General features: G+C 38.9%; 1 protein-coding gene across 3 annotated transcripts in view; it reads right to left on the reverse strand.

Moving 5' to 3' along the window:
* Positions 1 to 20,201, reverse strand: part of MFSD6 (major facilitator superfamily domain containing 6) — a 96,308-nt gene that overhangs the window by 25,390 nt on the left and 50,717 nt on the right. For 2 of the 3 annotated variants that reach the window (XM_069070201.1, XM_069070202.1), the window contains exon 3: positions 12,710 to 12,807. In XM_069070201.1, the coding sequence (XP_068926302.1) occupies positions 12,710 to 12,807 (98 nt within the window). Of the gene's footprint in view, positions 1 to 12,709; positions 12,808 to 12,928; positions 13,703 to 20,201 lie in introns of those variants that run through there. The other variant, XM_069070203.1, reaches the window with a different exon arrangement.

Here is a 20,201-nt window from a genome sequence, read left to right on the forward strand (position 1 = left end):
TGACTACCTAGAAAAGAAAATGGTGACCACAGAGGACCAGCTTCATCAACAAGCCACACTAACCCAGGAACACTAGAAATGTAGTTCACTTTGATTTTAGCAAAGCATTTGCCAAAGTCTCGTGTTTTTCTTACAGGCAAGACGAGAGTTTATAAGACTAGATATGTTGAAAGATTTTTTCAAATAGTTGGGGTTTTTGTTGTTGTTGTGGGTTTGGTTTTTGGTTTTTTACAGTTAGGTGGGATCAGTGCCAAAGGGTTATCATTAATAAATCATTCAACTTGGAAAGAGGTCTCTAATAGCATGCCCCAGGAATCTATGATTGGCCTATGATGCTTAACATTTCTATCAATGTTTTAAATAAAGACATAATATTAGGGGCGGCCAGGTGGCTCAGCAAGTAAGAGCACCAGCTCCTGTGTCGGGATGACCTGGGGATCAAACCTGGGCTCAGATACTTAACACCACACCCAGAAATAACTGGCCGTGTAACCTTGAGCAAGTTACTTAACCCCAATTGCTTTAAAAAAAAAAGACATGATATGCTTATTGAATTGGCAGATGACGTCAAATAGTCTTGACCGAGTCAAGATCCCAAAATCTAGCCAGGCTAAAATGCTGGGCCAAATATAATAAGCTGAAACTGAATAAGGATAATAAAACCTTGCATTTGGGTTAAAAGAAATCAACTTTGCAAGTACAATATGGGAGAGGCATGGCCATACTGTAATTCATCTTAGACTAATTTGGGGTTTTCATGGAATATAAATTTACTAAAAGTCAATTAAGTAGCAGCAAGAAAAGCAAATATGATTGTGGGTTACCTTAAGAGAAGCCAGATAGCCCTCAGGCCTAGAGAGGTGATAGCCCTGCCATTCTCTGTCTTGGTTAGAACACTTCTGGACCACCACTATATTCAGTTCTGGATGCTTCATTTCTAAGAACGTTGATTGATTGATTGATTGATAAGTTGAAAGAGACCGGAGGAGGGCAACTGGGATGATGAAAGGTCTCAAGATCATGCCATGTGAAAGTGTGAATTAAAAACGGTGGATGTTTGACTTATAGGTAAAAAGACTTATGGGAGACCTGATAATTATCTTCAAGTACTAAGTGCCACCACTAGAAGAGAAATGAAATTTGTTCTGCTTGGCCCCAGAGGGCACAACTAGAAGCAGTGGATAGAGACTGAAGAGAGGCAAATCTAAGTTTGTAATAAGAAAACATTTTGTAACAATTAGAACTATCCCAAAGTGGCCTAATCTGACTCAGGAGGCAGTAGATTACTCCTCATGAGGCTTTCAGGAAAAGCTAGGTGGCCACTTCTCAGCTATGGTGTACAGAGGTGCTTATTCCAGTAAGGGTGGGTTGCTGTTTAAGAATGGCCTCAAAAGTATCTTCCAACTCCTAAATTCTATGAAATAAATACATAAGTGGGACAAGGAGAGAGATGGGGAAAGGAGAGGTGGGAGGGTGGGAATGGGACCTGAATTTCTGAATCAGTTCTATAAACTTCAACTCACATGGAAAGATACACACGAACACATGTAAACATGAGTATACAGAGAGAAGAGAGAAAGGGAGAGGGCAAGATGGGGAAGAAACAGAGGAGAGACAGAGGAAGAGAGGAAAGGCAAGAGGCAAAGGAGGAGGAGAAGAGAGGGAAAGAAAGGAGAGAAGGAAAGAAAATGGGAGGGGAAGAGGAAAAAAGAGGAAAGGAGAAGAGAAGAGAAGGAAGGGGAGAAAGAGAAGGGAGGGGAAGACACAAGAGAATTATAATGAAATGATTCTTTCAGAGAGACCATTATGAGCCAAAAATGTCAGATAGTTCCTATATAATTGATACTCAGACTTATAACGGAATGGCAAGGTAGTATCTATACTACATAAAGGGGCTTAGGGCAGACAAGATCAACAAAATAGTCTAGTGCAGAGGATCTTAACTTTTTGTCTCACAGACCCCATCTCCAAATAATGCTTTTAAATAATTGAAGGAAATACTAAATTTCAGTTAGAAATTATTGAAAATAAGATGTATTTTTTTCCACATTCAATTTCACCTACCCCATGAAATCTATCCATGGACCTCAGGTTAAGAATTCCTGATCTAGGAGATAATATGCAGAGTGTGCAGTAAGATACATTTTTAATATTATTTTTATGTATTCAGTCATTTTGTAGATGTTAAAATAAGAATTGTATTGTCATCCCTCATAAATTCATAACTGTACCTGAAAAAAAGCAAATGTCTTGTTCTACTACTCTGCCTCTAAACTGAAATGAGGTACTCTTTTGAGACATGAGATTGTGTTAAGAATCTCATTGTGGAGACAAAGCAATTTAAAAACTTTGCCTAGAGCCTGTCTTAGTCAGGATTCTATTTCTAGATTTATTTTTCAAGTTTGTGGCATAGCTTGATTTTTTTTAAACCTTTTTTTTTTTTTGCTTTTTGGAGGGCAATTGGGGTTAAGTGACTTGACCAAGGTCACACGGCTATTTTTTTGTGTTAAGTATCTGAGTCTGGATCCAAACCCTGAATCCAAACCTTGGATCCTCCTGACTCCAGGACTGGTGCTGTATTCACTGTGCCACCTAGCCGCCCCTATAGCTCGATTTTTTAAAGTAAAGATACTTATGCTGTTCTTTAAATTTTTAAAAAAGTAAAAAACTAACTATGTTCACATCAATATAATAAAAATTATGATGCTATTTAAGTCATTCTATAAATCTATTGAGTGCTATCTCAAATAACCAGACGTATTTTATTGAATTAAACAAAACATTAAAAAATTGTTTTTAAGAATAAAAGGTCAGGAACATCAAGGGATATAATTTTTACTAAAGGAGAAAGCAGTGTGGACTTTTCCACTATTAAAAACTAGCTGGTACTAAATAAAAAATAGAAAAGTATGCTACTAAAATAGGCTAGACAAGCAAGACCTAGAAACAAATGTGCACAGCAGCTGACAAAACAAAGAACATAAACTACTAACATAAGAATCTTTATTCAGCAAGAACTTATGAGAGAACTGGAAAGTAACTTGACTAAAAATAGTTTGAGAACAGCATCTTACATTATATATCACAATAATTTCCAAATGCACAAATGATCTAAAGATAAAAAGTCATTCCAAAAATTTTTAGAAAAGCAGGGAAGGTTATATGTGTCATAACTATATATCAGGGAAAAATCAAAATCAGATATAGTACAATTATATACAATTTAAAAGTTTGCACAAATAAAATCAATGCTGCCAAAATCAGAATAAAAGATATGGATTGGGAAAAATCTTTACATTAAATCTGTAATAAAAGTTAAATACCTAAAAATATATAGGGAAGTAGCACAAATCTAAAAAATTAAAAGTCATTCTCCAAATAGACAAGAGGACAAAGTATATAGTTTTCAAAATATGAAATAGAAACCTTCAGTAATACTCTGAAAAATGTTCAGAGAAATTAAAAATAACAATGAAGTATTACCTCATCTCTGCTCACTAAGCAAAAATATGGCAAAGGTGAGAAACTCAATGTTGTAAGGCCTTGTGGAACAGTAGGAATTCAAATTCCCTGCTTCTAGATCTGTGAATTGGTTCAGTCATCCTAATAAATAATTTTGAATCACGCAAGTTATTATACTTTTGAGGAGATGCTATTCCTGGGACTCTGACCGAAGAAGGTTTCTGATGGTAAGAAAAGAGTCATGTGTACCAAAACATACAGAAAACTGTATTGTTTCATGTTAGCAAAAAGCCAAAAATAAAATGTGTTACTGATAATTGAGGGATGGTTGACCAAATTGTGGCATATGAATGTAATGGAAAAACTACATCACTGTAAGGAATCACAAATATGAAAACCTCACAGAAACATGAGAATACTTGTATAAAGTGATTCAGGATGAAGAAATCAGAGCCAAAAGAATACTATACACAGTTACTACAACCATATGAATAAAGTCAACAGCAAGAAACAATAAAACTCTCATGAAATACTATAGTCAATGATGCAGCATGCCATAAGAAAGAACTATCTACTTAACAGTCATCAATTCTGGGTAGTAGATTCTGGGCAAATAGCTCAACCTCTTAGTTTCCTCCACTGTGAAATGGGAATAATAATCACTCCTCCCTCACAGGGTTGCTATGAAAATTAAATGAGATAATCTATGAAAAGCACTTATTTTTTTTAACATTAAATTTATTTATTTACTTTTAGTTTACAGCATAATCCCTTGAGTTCCAAATTTTCTTCCCCTCCATTTCCTCCCTCCTCCTTCTCCTCTCATGGTGGCATGCAATCCAATATAGGTTCTACAAATACCTTCACATTAAACATTATTCAAGTTGTAAAGAAGAATTATAACCAATGGGATGAACAACAAGAAAGAAGGAACAGAACAAAATAAAACGAGAGAAAGCAAGTAATTAATTCAATCTGCATTCAGACTCTGTAGTTCTTTCTTTGGATAGCCTTCTCCATCATGAGTCTTTGGAGTGGTTTTATAATCTTGCATTGCTGAGAGGAGCCCAGTCTATCAAAGTTAGTCATCACACATCACACACATGTCTCTAATTGTGTACAAAGTTCTTGAAAAGCACTTCTAAACCCCAAGGCCCTATAAGTATGAAGGGAAGTAATGGTAGTCCTTGTCCTAATGGAAGTATTGTGCCATAGTAGTGAAGTGAAAAGACACACTCTTTCTGCTAACAATTAACAAACTGTTTTCAGGGAATTAACTTGTGTGTTTGTTCGGGTATCTGCAAAGGATCTTTTGTGATAATTATTTTAAAAATCAGTTATTCTGATGAGTTTAAGCAGCTATTAAGTCAATCAATAGGTACTTACTGAACAGCTACTGTATTCCCAGCATACTAGGGCACTCATAAGTATAGGCAGGAATCACTGTTCTCAAGAAGCTTAGAATCAAGTGGGGAAAAAAACTAAGATTCATAAAACAATGAGAGAACATTGTGGTCCTGATTGTAAATGCAAGAGGAGTTTAGAAAAGAGAGATTAGCATTGGATGGAATACAATGGAAAAGGATCATGGAGGAATTGAAGCTTGAGATGGGTCCTAAAGGATAATCATTCATTTTTTAAATTAAAACTACGTCATGACTTTTATTAGCTACAAAAGAATATCTACTGATCAGGGTCAGCCTGTATTATTTTTTATGTATATTGATATGGCATTACGGTGATGATACTGAGAAAATTACTCTTAAGAGTAGCTCATAAGGGCAATTCCCTTTTCTTTCAGTTATTAATTGGACAGCTGCATTTAGAGCATGTGCCCATTTGTGTATTAAAATGCAGGCTGCCTGCCAACAGAGGGTTGAGACAGACCTTTAGCAGCAACAGCAGCATTTGAGCACTTTGCAATATGGATTGTAACAGACATGGATCATGGCTAGAATTTCAATTGTCAGGGATGGTGGGTTGAACAGCAATCCTCCTAAGAGCTCTCTATGCCCTCCAATATGGCATAGCAAAGAAAACACGATTCTTCTTGGCCTGAATGAGCATGCTAAATATGATGGATCTAATGCTTTATAAATGTCATTTGGAGCCCTCCTACTGCTAACATTAAAAAACCATATTTCAGCAAAATCTTAACCCTGCTCCCACTGATCCTGAAACCTGTATTAGTAATGGCATCAGTGTCCTACAGAGAAACTGTCCTTAGTGGATGGTATTAAGAATTGGGGGCTGAGCCTGTTTTCACTCACCACTGCCCCAAGCACTCATTTAAGCAGCTTGCAAGCATCCCCTTGGTTGCAGTAACCTCCCTGCTGGAAAGGGGCCTCTCTGACTCAAGCCTTCCTCATCACAAATCCATTTTAAGTAGCAAGAATAACTTTCCTTAGATGCTCTTTGATTGGCTCATTCCTGCTAGCAGGGGCCTGTAGCGAATAATCATTGCTTTTAATGTAGGTGGCCAAGAGACTTGAGTAATCAAATCAAATCAAACTTTAAATTCCTGACTCTAGCTAAAGGTACTTAAGTTTTTCTTGTCTCTAGTGGCCTCCTCTCTTCCATTAGCTCACTCCTTTAATATTGTTTACTGGATGTTTCCAGTACATAGTTGAGTATACCCTAGGCACTTAAATGTTAACTGTCTTCTAGCCTATAGCAAGAAGGTGCTATGAGTCACTGGATGTGGGAAGACAATGAGAGAAGCCTTAGTCCTTCTCAATCAATGCTATTATATAACATTTATTATGCAACAATAAATGTATAATATAAGGATAATGAGAAATTTTGTTTGAAAAATGAGACTTTGTCAATAAGATATCAGCAACTATGAAAGACTATTTTCAGGGTCCCCAGATTCCCTTAATTTATCCCCATGTGAGCTGCCTATTAAGAGCAGAGTCCAAGGCAGCAGAAAAATTTATCCCCCTCTACCCCCTACCCTCCCCTCCCCAATCCTCACCTACCAATTATTACACAAACTACCTGAGAAGAATCACTGTCCTGAAGGAGTGACATGGTAGAACAAGGGTTCAAATATTAGGTCTGCTACCTATAAGATCTCATGGCAAGTCACTTAAAAACTCTGGGCCTCAAATTCCTCATCTGAAAAGTAAGAGGATTGGACTAGATAATCTCAAAAGTTACATGTGCCTCTAAGTATATAATCTTATGAAAAACTGACAAGAGGTAACAGAAGTAGAGGGTAATCTGGAACATACCTTGGAACACTAAAAGTCAACAAGTGGCAGCTGGGGACAGGAAGCAGCTACAACAACATTCTGAGTCCTTCAGAACCCTCTTCTGCTTCTCCAGTCTTTTTACACCTCATCCACTCTTGGTTTCACTGTCAATGACCATCTCACTGCTCCACAAACAAGACATTCCAATCTCTTGGCTCCGGACATTTTCTCTGGCTGTCTCCCATGCCTGGAATGCTCTCCTTCCTCATCTCCACCTTGCGGCTTCACTGACTTCCTTTAAGTCTGAACTATTCTACAGGAAGCCTTTTAAAATTTCTTTTAAAAAATGTATTTATTTAAAGTTTTCAACATTTATTTCCATAAGATTCTGAGTTCTAAATTTTCTCCCTTTCTGTCCCTTTCCCCCTCCCCAAGATGGCATGCAATGTGATACAGACTTTACATATACATTCATAATAAACATATTTTCCCTTTAGTCATGTTGTAAAGAAGAAAACCAATGGGAGAACCCACAAGAAAGAAGAGAACAATAACAACAAAGAGAGGAGCAAATAGTATGCGTCCATCTGTGTTCAGACGCCATAATTCTTTCTCAGGATGTGGAAAGCATTTTCCATCATGAGTCTTTTGGATTTTAGATCAAATATCCATCACATTCATATATCACAACTTGTTCAGTTATTCCCCAATTGATAGGCATGCCCTCAACTTCCAATTCTTTGCCACCACAAAAAGAGCTGCTATAAATATTTTTGTACATGTAGGTCCTTTTCCCATTTGTATGATCTCTTTGGGATACAGCCCTAGTAGTAGTATTGAAGATCAAAGGGTATGCAGAGTTTTATAGACCTTAGAGCATAGTTCCAAATTGCTCTCCAGAATGGTTAGATTGGTTCAGCAACTCCACCAACAAGGCATTAGTGTTCCAATTTTCCCACATCTTTGGTAACATTGATCATTTCCCTATTTTGTCATGTTAGCCAATCTGATAGGCGTGATGCAGCACCTCAGAGTTGTTTCGATCTGCATTCCTCTAATCAATAGTTTAGAGCATTTTTTCATATGACTATAGATAGCTTTAATTTCATCATCTGAAAACTGACTATTCTTATCTACAGGAAGCCTTTTTGAACCTCCCTTAATTCTAGTGCCTTCTTTCTTCTAATTATTTCCTATCTATTCTGTACATAGCTTGTTGGTACATAGCTATTTCTTTGTCTCACCCATTAGACTGTGAGCTCCTTGAAGGTGGGAGACTGTCTTTTGCCTCTTTTTGTATCACCAACACTTAGCAGTGTCTGGCACATAGTAGGAGCTTAATAAATGTTTGTTGACTGATAGCTATAATAGATCTTTAGTTTTCACCATTTCCAGACACTATCTCCTGGGACATTAATTCATCAGATCATAGGGTCATATATCTGGAGGTGGAAGGATCCTAGAAGTGATTTAGTCAAACTCCTTCCTTTTAGAGATTAAGAAACTGAGGTCCTTAATACCCATAGGCAATAACTGGAAGAACTGAGATTCAAATTCAGGTTCTATGGCTCCAAACCAGTATGCTCTCACTGCAATTATTGTAGTGTTTGCATGGGGGGAGGGGTGACAATGAAATGAGGACTATGAGTACCATTAGCTAATTATTTTTAGAGCTTCAAATATGCAGGATATATGGGAATGAAGGCCAGGGGAAAATAATGTTTGTATCTCCCAGTAGTGATCATAGGGGAATTCTCATGACCTGGTCATTCACTCCTGATATTTCATGACTTCTTGTTTAGATAACCTTTGTGATATCATAAGCCAAGATGCAAGGGGCACCCCCCCCCAATGAATGGGGTGGGGAGCTCTTTAAAGCTGAAATACATACAGGATTTGTTCATATTCAATTGCTTCTTCTGAATCTTAATTAAAACTATTTTTTAAAATATGACTTGGGGTGGCTAGATGGCACAGTGAATAGAGCATTGGCCCTGGAGTCAGGAGGACCTGAGTTCAAATGTGGCTTCAGACACTTAACACTTACTAGCTGTGTGACCTTGGGCAAGTCACTTAACCCCAATTGCCCTGCCCTTCCCCCTCCAAAAAGGAAAAAAAAAAAAGAAAAATATGATTTGTGATTTCATTGGTCTAGAAAACTGATGGAAAAGGAAGGTTCCCCTACCAATTCAAAGCTAAACCTACTCAGCAACTTTCAGTCTTAGAAAAATTAGCAAGGGCATTGAGGAGTTAAGTGATTTGGCCAGGGTCACACAGCCTTTATGTACCAGAGGCAGGGCTGGAGCCAGCACCTTCCTGACTCTGGAGCAAGTTCTTAATCTACTATTTGGCATCTGCCTCTCTACAATGCAGAAATTTGTTATGGATCAACAATGACAAAAGTAACAATAACAGGTCTGAAAGGGATTTGAAAGTTAAGCAATGGTTGTCACGAAGGGACAATTCAGACCAACTCTGCTAACCTCTGTATAAAAAATCTACTGTAGTCCCACAACTCATGCTGTGGATAGATGACCTACAACTTTCCATGGTGTCATCATCAGATCAAAGGAAGTCTGAGGGTTTGGTTTGGTTCAGCCAAGTGGGTCCACCCTCAGTCCTTTAGGGAATGGAACCATTTAGTCCAGTCTGAGACACAAGTGGCTTTGTTGAAAGCTGTCACATGGAGTTTTCTGTTTGAATCAGCAAGCGCTAAGATCTGACTCTACATATTCAAAGAACCTCCTTTTAATTGCTGTGAGTCATTAAGTGGGGTTCTACTGGTACTAGATGAACGAGGTAATGATACCACCAACTCCCCACCCCCCACTATTTATAAACTGAAATCCAGGGGGGGGGGGAGGAAATGTAACTTCTTGTAGGAAACAAGAATTCCTTTTTAAAGTTTTTTTTTTTTCCTCCCTGATTCATCACTGAACAAAAGCTTATCTTTGGACCCTAGGTATCCCACTGGGAATATTACTATTATAAAACAGTATCTGTGAGCAGTCTAAAATACCCAATAAAAAATCTGAGTGAGAAATTAACCAAGAGACCACAGCATATTTCTTTTCCCTTACTTATTCTCTGCCTACATCAGTTAAGTAAAATTGGAAGAGGCTATTCACCTTTCATGACTAATATAATAAAGTTATCCCTCCTCACACAGTTCATTGTTAATTTTTTTAAGGGTAGAAAGTCCTGAAGAAGGAAAAAAAATTATAATCTCTGCCTTCTAGGAGTCCTTGTAGGCACTGAATAGGTTCTAATGTTCTAAGGCAAATCAGTTAATCAATATACAAATGGCAAGCCAACTAACAATATTGGGCCTGCCGGCTTTAGAGTCAGAAGACCAGAAATAAATCAGTCGACAGTGAGTTGATCAATATTGATTAAGCATCTACCATGTTCCAGACACTGTGTTAAGTATTGGAGATACAAAGAAAGGGAAAAGGGAGTACCTGATCACCAAGGGCTCACAGTCTAATGAGGAAAAAAAACATGCAAACAACTATGTAAAAACAAGCTACGTGATAAATTGGAAACAGTCAATGAAGGGAAGGCACTGGAATTCAGAGGAATGGGGAAAAACATCCTGCTGTAGGAGGGATCTTATTGTTTATCCTTCATTGTCTTTTGGAGGGGGGAATGCAAGGCAGTTGGGGTTAAGTGACTTGCCCAAGGTCACACAGCTAGTAAGTGTTAAGTATCTGAGGCTGGATTTGAACTCAGGTCCTCCTGACTCCAGGGCTGGTGCTCTATTCACTGTACCACCTAGCTGCCCTTGGTAATTTTTTGTTTATTTGTTTTTTATCCTTCATTTTTGAAGAGGACCAATGACATCATGGGATTATGACTTGATTCATCTGTGAACCAGATTCAAGTGAGGTGGGGTTGTGCAAAGTTGTCAGCTTCACTCTCTCTTTTCCAGAGTCATCAAAATTCAGTGTTTTTGTATAACAAAAGTCAAGATGACTGATGATGGTCCAGGATGCAGGGGATGACCTTGGCATCTTTGATGTCTGACCACGCTCTAAGAAATCAACAGTGCCTGTTTCTGCCACATTTGTGGCCATCAGAACAATTGGTCTCATCCATCTCTTCCACTGGAGGGAGTCTTCACATGCTTGGAGTAGACATCACCCTAACTCACTGGCAGGTTTGAGGCCTATCGCTTGGTTTAGCCCAGGTTAACCTTAACCTGGTTTAGCCCATCTGCTGAAGCATTTTACCAGGCTGTGGAGCTGCATGGGCTACAGCTTACTGGAGCCCCGGGTGAGAGCTGGGTAACAGGTGGGCACCAGAGGTGGCTGAGCAGCCCTGAGAAAGGCTCAGCAAGTCTTCAGAACAGCAGCGCTAGCCCTCCCTGAACACCCCTACATCTTAGGTAGGACTTAAAAGAAGCTAAGAGGCAGAGAAGGGCAGGGAGAGAATTGCTGGCATGGAGGGCAGCCAGTGAAAATTCCCGGAGTTAGGAGATGGAATATCTTTTTCCAGGAACAGCAAGAACATCAGAATCACTGGGTCACAGAGTACAAGACAGGGTATAAGGTACAAGAAGACTGGACAAGTGGAAGAGGTAGGTTATGAAGGGCACTGAACACCAAACAGAGGATTTTATATTTGATCCTGGAGGTGAGAGAAAGCCACTGCAGTCTATTGAGAGGGTGGTGGTATAAATATGGTCACATCTGCACTTCAGGAAAATCACTGTGATAGCTGATGTACTGGAGCGGAAAGAGACTCGTGGCAGGTGGAACAATGGGCAGGTTACCTCAATGGCCCAAGTGAGGGGATGAGGGTCTGTACTAGGGTGGTAGCGGTGTCAGAAAAGAGAAGATAGCATCTATGAGGCATTTAGTACCTTTGTAACATTGGGCAAGTCACTTAACCTTCATAGGCATCAGCTTCTTCGTCTTCAAAATGATATGGTTGTGTCTGCTGGCCCCTGAGAGCCCTTCCATCTCAAGATCTGGGATGCTATGATGTTTAAACACGCAAAAAGCTCCCTGGAAATTTTGTCATAGGGCATTATGGAGGAGAATGATAGAAGGGTCCCCTCTGAATAAATCTTCAATATCACATGACTGAGTGTTTTGTTCAGCCTTAAATGACATGTAAACCACCCAACTTTCCTTCCTTCCTTTTTTCCTTCTTTCCTTCCATCCATCCACCCATCCTCCCTTCCTTCCTGTTTTTAGGAGTTATAAGCCAGTTTCTCCTAGATTCCAATTGGAAGCTAATTCATGTCAAATATCTTGAGAGAAAACAGTATGCCGAATCAAAGAAGATAATCTAGGCTAGAACTATTTTCAAGTAAGGTAAATAAAAGGCTGAAATTGAAACATGATTAATTTTCTGTTTAAAATTTTAGTTATAAGTCACCAGGTGGAAATGAATAATACTTATGTGCATAAGGTGAAAAATTATGGGGGAGGGGAAATTTTTTCCTCTAAGTACATTTAACCCTTTAAAATAATGCAAGTCCTGGGGCAGCTAGGTGGTGCAGTGAATAGAGCACTGGCCCTGGAGTCAGGAGGACCTAAGTTCAAATTGGGACCAGACACTTAACACTTACTAGTCGTGTGACCTTGGGTAAGTCACTTAAGCCCAAGTGCCCTGCCCTCCCCCCCCCCTGCAAAAAAATAAAATAAAACAAAATAATTCAAGTTCAATTCACTCTCTTTGAACAGTAAAACTACTGGTCAGCTGCTTCAGATGAGGGCATACACAATAACTACACCTATAGACTTTGTCTACTGCCCAGAGCTTCCCAGTCTTTGTTTAATCACAAGGGTGTGGATCATTTAGCTTTGTTTAGATCAACAAACAGAACAGTATTCAGGGCAATTGCTGAACCAGCCCCCTGACGTCAACCTTTTCCATGGCAACCACAGTAAAATCATATAAAACAGTGGGTTCTTCCTGCCTTTGTCTAGTCAGATACACAGAGCTGCTGAACTTTATAATGATCAAGGCTCAGTGAAGTAGATAAATAATTTAGGCGCTTAGCTTATTGCAGAAGATTCCTAATTCTAAATGTCTCTTACCTTGAAGGACTTCCATTGGGAGAACAGTCCAAGCATTTTCCAAATAGGAGATATAAATATAACGAGCGGTATTGCAGGCCAAGCCAATATACAGAACCCTAAAAAAAATAAAAAAGGAATAAGAAGAGGCAATATAAACTAAGATCAGGGTATGAGGCACAACACGTGCAAGAATCACTGATTTTCTTTACTCCAAAAACTTAGCACTAACAAACTTACACCCATTCTAAGTTTAGGAGGTAGAAACTCCTGGATTTAATCATGAAATCCTAAGAGGAAGAACATTGCCTCTAACATATCTGCCCTCAGCCTTTTCAACATGCTTGTTAATATAAAGGGTAACATCTTCTTTCCTGAAACTTAATTAGCAGCCAGGAAAATGCTTTTTTTTTTTTTTTAAGGCAGTCTGGGCATTCTGCCATCAGTAATGACATGATTGGCTTTCGTCCAATTGGTTGTAGGGTAAATATGCATAGAACTGTAGCCAATTCACTAGACGGTGGGAAGGGCATTATTAAAACGAATATATACATACACACACTATGCACTTGCACCCAATACCTAAAACAGCCATGCCACAGTACAGTAGAAAGAATGTTTGATTTGGAGTGAAAGGATTTGGGTTCAAACCCCAACTCTGACAAGGTGAGCACTCAGTGCTGAGTTGGTCTAGACCTCAGTTTCTTCATCAATAAATTCAGGAGGTTAAAGCAGATAATCTCTATGGTCTCTCTTTTATCCCCAAACCTATGAGAACATAATAAAATCACTCACCAAAAAAATTTAATTAAATTAAGAAAAAACCAACTTATCAGTGAATTTTTATTGTCTAGTGAGCAAAAACTGTATTTGGTAATGACAAACTTGCTTTCATTTCTATAGATAATAAATGTTCAAGAAGTCTCACCAAAAAAAAAAACACCTTATCCTAATTATCTTAAGTTTACAAAATTGCTTAAGAAAATGTACTTGAATTTTCTTCCAACCCTTTACTCCCCCTAAAGAATTATCCACAAGTATAGAGTTACTACTTATCCGGTTTTCAACCAGACCAAACTGGTTTGGAAACAGGTTAATAGCTGGAAGGTAAGATTTAATTTCAGGAGAAAAACTCTAGAGGTTAAAACTCAATCCTAGTGAGCAAGTTTCTCCTCTTAGCTCGTCTCTAATTTCTGCTGATTTTTCTAACACCCATTATTTTCCTGTTTCTGAGCCTGGAGAAAGAGAAGCTAGTAGGCCTATGGGGAAAATTGTGGCTTACAGAGGTGATTATTGTTTCTTGGTCAACTGGGAATCGTATGGGAAAATCATACCTCTAAACATAGTCTTCCCTTCTCAGCACAGGGCCAAGGCAAGGAATCAAAATGACGCTGTTGGCTAACAAATATTAAAGTTATTAATTAAATATTAAAGCAAGAGGAGAGAGAAAAAGACAGAATGAGGTACATAAGAAGGGCTACAGGTCAGGAAATAGCTTTTTCCGAGGATGCAAGCATCCTTTGTGAGTGGTCACAAGACCTATACAATGTGGGTATCCCAAAACAAATAACAGATCTGGCTCTTTATACTTTTGTGGGTTGGGCAGAAGATACCTCAGCCCTGCTTAACAAAATGTTAAATAAGCCAACATGTGCTAGCACACCAGAACACCTGACCTGTAAAATTTTCCTTTGCCAGGAGAGCAAAAACTTAAAATTAAAATACTCAGTGCACACATATTTCATTGGCTCTGACCCCTAATTAGTCCAGTTCAAAACTAGCTGCTCTCTGGCAATAAAGTTTTCTCTTAGGCTATTAGCAAAACCGGTTTTGCAACCTATTCCTTCCCCTCACTTCCACCTCCCCCCTTTTTCACAATGCCCATCCTAAATCTTTTTTTATGAACCCATTCCAGACTCATAGTTGCCCTATGGTATTTCAACCTAGGCTACAGTCCAAAGCCCCTGCCCTAGGTAACCTGCTTCAGCTTATGACATAGCTCAGTCTATACTTTCAGTCCACAACCCATAGGCACTAACATCTTAGACTATCTTATCTCTGAGCATTTATTACCAATATAACAGATGACTTGGGGCCCAGTACATCCTTCTTTTCTTTGTCCTCTTTCCCCATTTCTTCTCTTCCGAGTGACAATGTTGTAGAGGTGACCTTCAAGCATAGACCTATTGTCCTAGAGAAGGAATAAGTATTCAGGTACTCGATTTCTGTCTTTTTTTCTTTTTGGAGGGGGGAATGCAGGGCAATTGGGGTTAAGTGACTTACCCAAGGTCACACAGCTAGTGTTAAGCGTAGGAGGCCAGATTTGACCTCAGGGCCTCCTGACTCCAGGGCCAGTGCTCTATTCACTGCGCCACCTAGCTGCCCCAGTACTCTGTTTTCTAACCATGATTATAACAGGATCCTGGGAGAAAATGAAATTATATAACTGATGGGGGATGGGGGTAGAATATGGGCCCTGCTCTATGCTAAGAATTTTGCCTCTGAGGTAGATAGTGGCCTGCTGGAGGCTTTAGAGAAAAAGCAAAGCTACTGTACTGATGCATGACAAGGCACCAAAAAAAGGCATAAAGATCTAATGTGCAATGACTGAAAAATGTTTCAGCAGGCACAGGGCCATCTTTAAAAAAAAAACAAATAGGTTTTATGAGTTGTTATGGCCAAAAAACATACCTGTCACTTAGTTGCTAACTTTCTGGTGATGAACTTCACCCTAAATTAAGCTGATACTACAGCAATGAAACATGACAACTAAGCCTTTCCAGTCTGAGAGCTTACACACCATTGGAAAGAACTTTGAAGCATCAGGGTCATTGCAATGGCAAGCACAGAAGTAGTTCAGACCTTGTTTCAGCTAATGAATTAACACCTTGTTTCAGTTCAAGTTACTTTTGAGACTTGTATCAAGTCTGTTAAGAAACAGAACATGTGAACCCCACAACTTGTGAACCCTATAACTCATGAACTCCTACAGCAGGAAGGGGAGGAGCTAATGACCATATATAAGGAGAATTTCCAGGCTAGACACAGCAGAACTGAGAAGAGGACTCTTGCAGTGGCAGAGTCAAGGAGAAAACTTGTGGTATACAGGTACTCTGTCTGCTCTGTCTGTGTTGATGTTTGTGATACTTTGTACAGAATCCCTGGGACCTTACTGGAAGCCCTGAAAGAGCATTTTCTGGTTGTATGTTTATGGAAGTCCTGGAGGAGAGTTTTGGAGGTCCTGGGACTTTACTGGTGATTTGCGCAGACTCTTGGACCTTCTTTATGGGTCTGTGTTGATTTCTGTGTTGGTGATTTGTCTTGAGTTCTCAGACCTTGTTGGTGGGTCTGAGTTGATTTCACAGGCAGATAGTGAATTGATGATGGTGCTGGCAATGTGAATTAATGTTATTGTGCCTCTGTTAAGCTTTGTCTTTCCAGAAATCCAACTGTGAAGGACTTGAGGTCGACTGGACACTGTGAGCCTCAATATGGAATGGGAACAGGACAAAGAACTGTACAAGGAACTGGGAGCTGCCTGCCTTTGAACTGAGGTGACAGTTGGAGCTGAGACTATGGAAGAGGAACCATGGAAGCTTAGAGCCAGCCTCAATTCAAGCTGAAAGAAGACTTTACTTGGATACTGTGTACTGACTGAGAAGATTATGATTTACTGTGACAGAGGGATAGATAGCCTGTGTATTCTCCACTATCCCTTAAGAGGGTACTGAGTAGTGACTGATGACTGAATAGGGACTGATTTGTAACTTAGTGTGCCTTATGGGTGGAGGACTTTGACCTTTTGTACTTTATGATTGAATGATTGAGTTACTAAGTGATTGACTGACTACATGATTGTACTTTGTTCAAAACTATGTGACCACTTTGGTGAAAACTATGTGGCTATTTTTGTGATAAGTTGTTGAGTTATTATGTCATTGTGAATGCTGTATTTTGCTTTTCTGTGACAAGTTGTAACATTGTGAATGCTGTACCTTGATTTTCTATGAATGTTTTGCTCTGATTTGTTATTGAATAGTGTGTTTACTATACTATGTAATCAGAACTTTGAAAGCTGTTCACAGCAGCAGTCCCCTGGAAAGCTGCTCATGGGTGGCTTTACAGTCATCACCTCCATACCATGAGGGATTACAACAGGATCCTAGTGAGCAATTATGCTCTCATTTAGAAGTCACTATTTACACTTTATAAGGCACCTTCTACACAATAGTCAGTGGAGTGGGCAGTGTTGGCAATATCACCTCAATTTATAGATGAAAAAACTACAGCTCAGAGTGATTAACTGACAGGCCCATGATTGTATGGCCAATAAGCAGGAGTCGAGGCTCGAACCCAAGTCTTCCAACCTCTGAAGTTGGTGTTCATTCCATTATATCACAATTACTCCCTTTTTTGTTACCAATTTTTTAAAAGAAATCAATCTAGTTTATGTTTGGTATTGTCCACACTTTTGGAATTAGCAATTAATGTTAACTATATATTAGGAGAGAATGCTTAGCTATTTAAATACAATTAGTCATTTAAAAGTTCAAATTGCTAAGGGAGTTACATGAAAGAATGTTTTTTTGCCATTAACACCAAAAAAAATTGTCACATATTTTCACCGAAGGAGGAAAACAGTAGTCTAAAAATGTAACTTTAGGCGCGGCTAGGTGGTGCAGTGAATAGAGCACTGGCCCTGGAGTCAGGAGGACATGAATTCAAATTCAGCCTCAGACACTTAACACAAAAAACTAGCCATGTGACCTTGGGCAAGTCACTTAATCCCAATTGCCCTACCTTACCCTCCTCCAAAATAAAGCAAAAAGAAAAATGTAGCTTTAAGAGCTATGCCAAGGGTCTTCAAAGATTTTTTTTTTTTTTGCTCATTAGTGCTCTTCTAAGCCTAAGGGAATTTCTAGATTTTGGTTTAGCAGAAAATTTGGTTATGTTGAAAATCATATAGTTTGAATAGGTAGAAGACTATTGTCATGGAAATAAAAAATAATTATGTGTGAATTATAAGTGTTAAACAAAGAGACCCAGAAACTTCACAGGAGGGTAAAAAGAATGAATGCATGTCTTCAGCAACTGGTAACTGACCTCCTTACTGTGAGGTTAAAGGTAAAGTGATTGTGGTATGGAGGTTAACACTTGAAGGGACCACCAGGTGCATTTTTGCTTTTCTGGGTGGATTCTAGCCCATGGGAGACAGAGCATCAACAATTGTGTGAAACAATGCCTTAACACCCAAGTTGAACTGGAAGGGCAGGAGAAGGAAATGGAATTTAATTTAACCAGATGTTACTACGCTTTGGTACCTTTCCTTGCCAGAAATGTGAGAGATCATATAAAAGCCATGGAGTTCTAATCAAGGGTGGCATTTCCATTATTTCTCAACCCAGCATAACCAGAGAGATCAATACAGTGAATGACTCCTGAACAAAGCATATTCAACCAGCCATTGGCACACGTTTGTGCAACATATTGGGAGAACTTTATTATGCTACACATCACTTCTGTGGGTACATTGTAAGGGACAATCAGTGAATATAGAAAATTGGCTTTTAACTTACCTATTTATGCTTTAATACACATTTTTACTTTAATGGCTTATTCTGTAAAAAGGTTTAAAGTGAAATCTAAGCCATTACTGCTGATCTTAATGATTTCATTATTTTACTGTCTTGAGATCTTTCCCTGTAAGCCTTTACAAACTAACAAGTGATTGATGATCTGGTAATCAATAGCAATAATGAGGAAGAGGAAAAGGAGGGGTAGGGAAGGGGCAGGGGAAGGGAAGGGGAGGGAGTCACAACTAGCCTTCTATAATCATTTGTTACTATTTAGTTATTTCAGTCATGTTTAACTCTTCCTGACCCCATTTGGAATTTTCTTGGCAAAGATACTAGAATAGTTTGCCAGTTCCTTCTCCAGCTCATTTTACTGATATGGAAACTGAGGTAAACAGGGTAAAATGACTTTCCCAGGGTCACACAGCCAGTAAGTATCTGAGGCTAGATATGAACTCCAGGCCTGGCACTGCACCATTGTGGACAGAGTGCCCATAGTGCCACCTAACTGCATTCTATAACCATAGTCCACATTTTAAGATTCACAAACTATTTTTCTTGCAATGACTCTGTTAAGTTTATTTTCTCTATTTTGGGGGGGTCCAAATCCTTATGATTCTATATGTATGGGCAGCTCCCCCAGTGAGAAAACTTCTACCAAAACGAAATAGGAACCATCATCAATTTCAAGTCTCAGGATGTTGCCTAGAGGCAGCGTCACACAGCTAATAGTGTCAAAGATTTGAACCCAAGCCTTCCAAACTGAAGGCAGCTTTCTGTCCTCTCAGGCATGCTGCCTCTTTATTTTCACTCCATAGATAAGGAATTTGAGGCCTAGGGAGGTCATATTAGCTGTTCATCTATGGTCACACAGCTAATTAAGTGTCAGTCAAGATTTTAGTCCATGTCTCCCAAACTCAGGTCTAGAGTTCTTTCCACCATCCCACACTGCCACACCTATAGCCTGACTGATATTAGAAATTTTGAAATCAGGGGTATCTTGATCACAAACTCCTTTTTAGTCATTTTCAACAGCCTATTTATGTCCATCCTTGTTGGGATAGCCAGAATATTCTTCTTCAGAGACAGTAGTTACAATTCATAAACATATAGAATCATCAGAACACATATTATAAAACAGATGGATGGGGGGCTGCTAGGTTGCACAGTGGATAAAGCACTGAACCTGGAGACAGGAAAACAGTTCAAATCTTGCCTCAGACATTAAGTATAGCTGTGTGACCCTGGGCAAGTCACTTAACTCTGCCTCAAAAAAAAAATGGGTCTTTGGTTCTAATGGCAGTTTGGGATTACTAAAGTACCACATGATTTGCTACCCAGTTTGCAATAGCTGCTAAGCATTAACAGTGGATAGAATGCCACGCCTAGAGTCAGGAAGACTCATCTTCCTAAGTTCAAATCTGCCCTCAGAGGCTTACTAGCTATGTAAGGCTAGGCAAGTCACTTAACCTTTTCATCTGTCAAATGAGCTGGAGAAGGAAATGGCAAATCACTCCAGTTTCTTTGCCAAGAAAATCTCAAATAGGGTCATGAAGAGTTGGACAAGACTAAAAAGTGACTAAACAGACCAGTCTGCTCTCTTCCTATTATTTGATTGTAGAATCAGTAGATTATTTAGCTAAGAAACTTGGTCTAAATTTAAATTTTCAGCAATATTTCACAAGCAAGTTATTACAGGTACCACTACTTCTCAAAGTAACATGAATGTGGAGATGGAAGATATATACACACAATGTACATACTTATTATACCTGTGTTGGGATGATGAGATTATTATTAAAAATAAAAAGAATCTTCCTTGGTAAAAAAATCCTGCATGACTTTTACATATTCCTTATGACTGTGTCTCTAGTTTAGAATAAAGAGACCATTGACTTTGGTGAGCAAAGTTGAAGGTGGGGATGGAAGTAATGACAGCT

The sequence above is a fragment of the Petaurus breviceps genome, unplaced genomic scaffold (genome assembly GCF_028583685.1).
Source record: "Petaurus breviceps papuanus isolate PSGF00001 unplaced genomic scaffold, PetGlider_PUasm1.0 90804, whole genome shotgun sequence".
In the NCBI taxonomy this organism is placed as follows: Eukaryota; Metazoa; Chordata; class Mammalia; order Diprotodontia; family Petauridae; genus Petaurus; species Petaurus breviceps.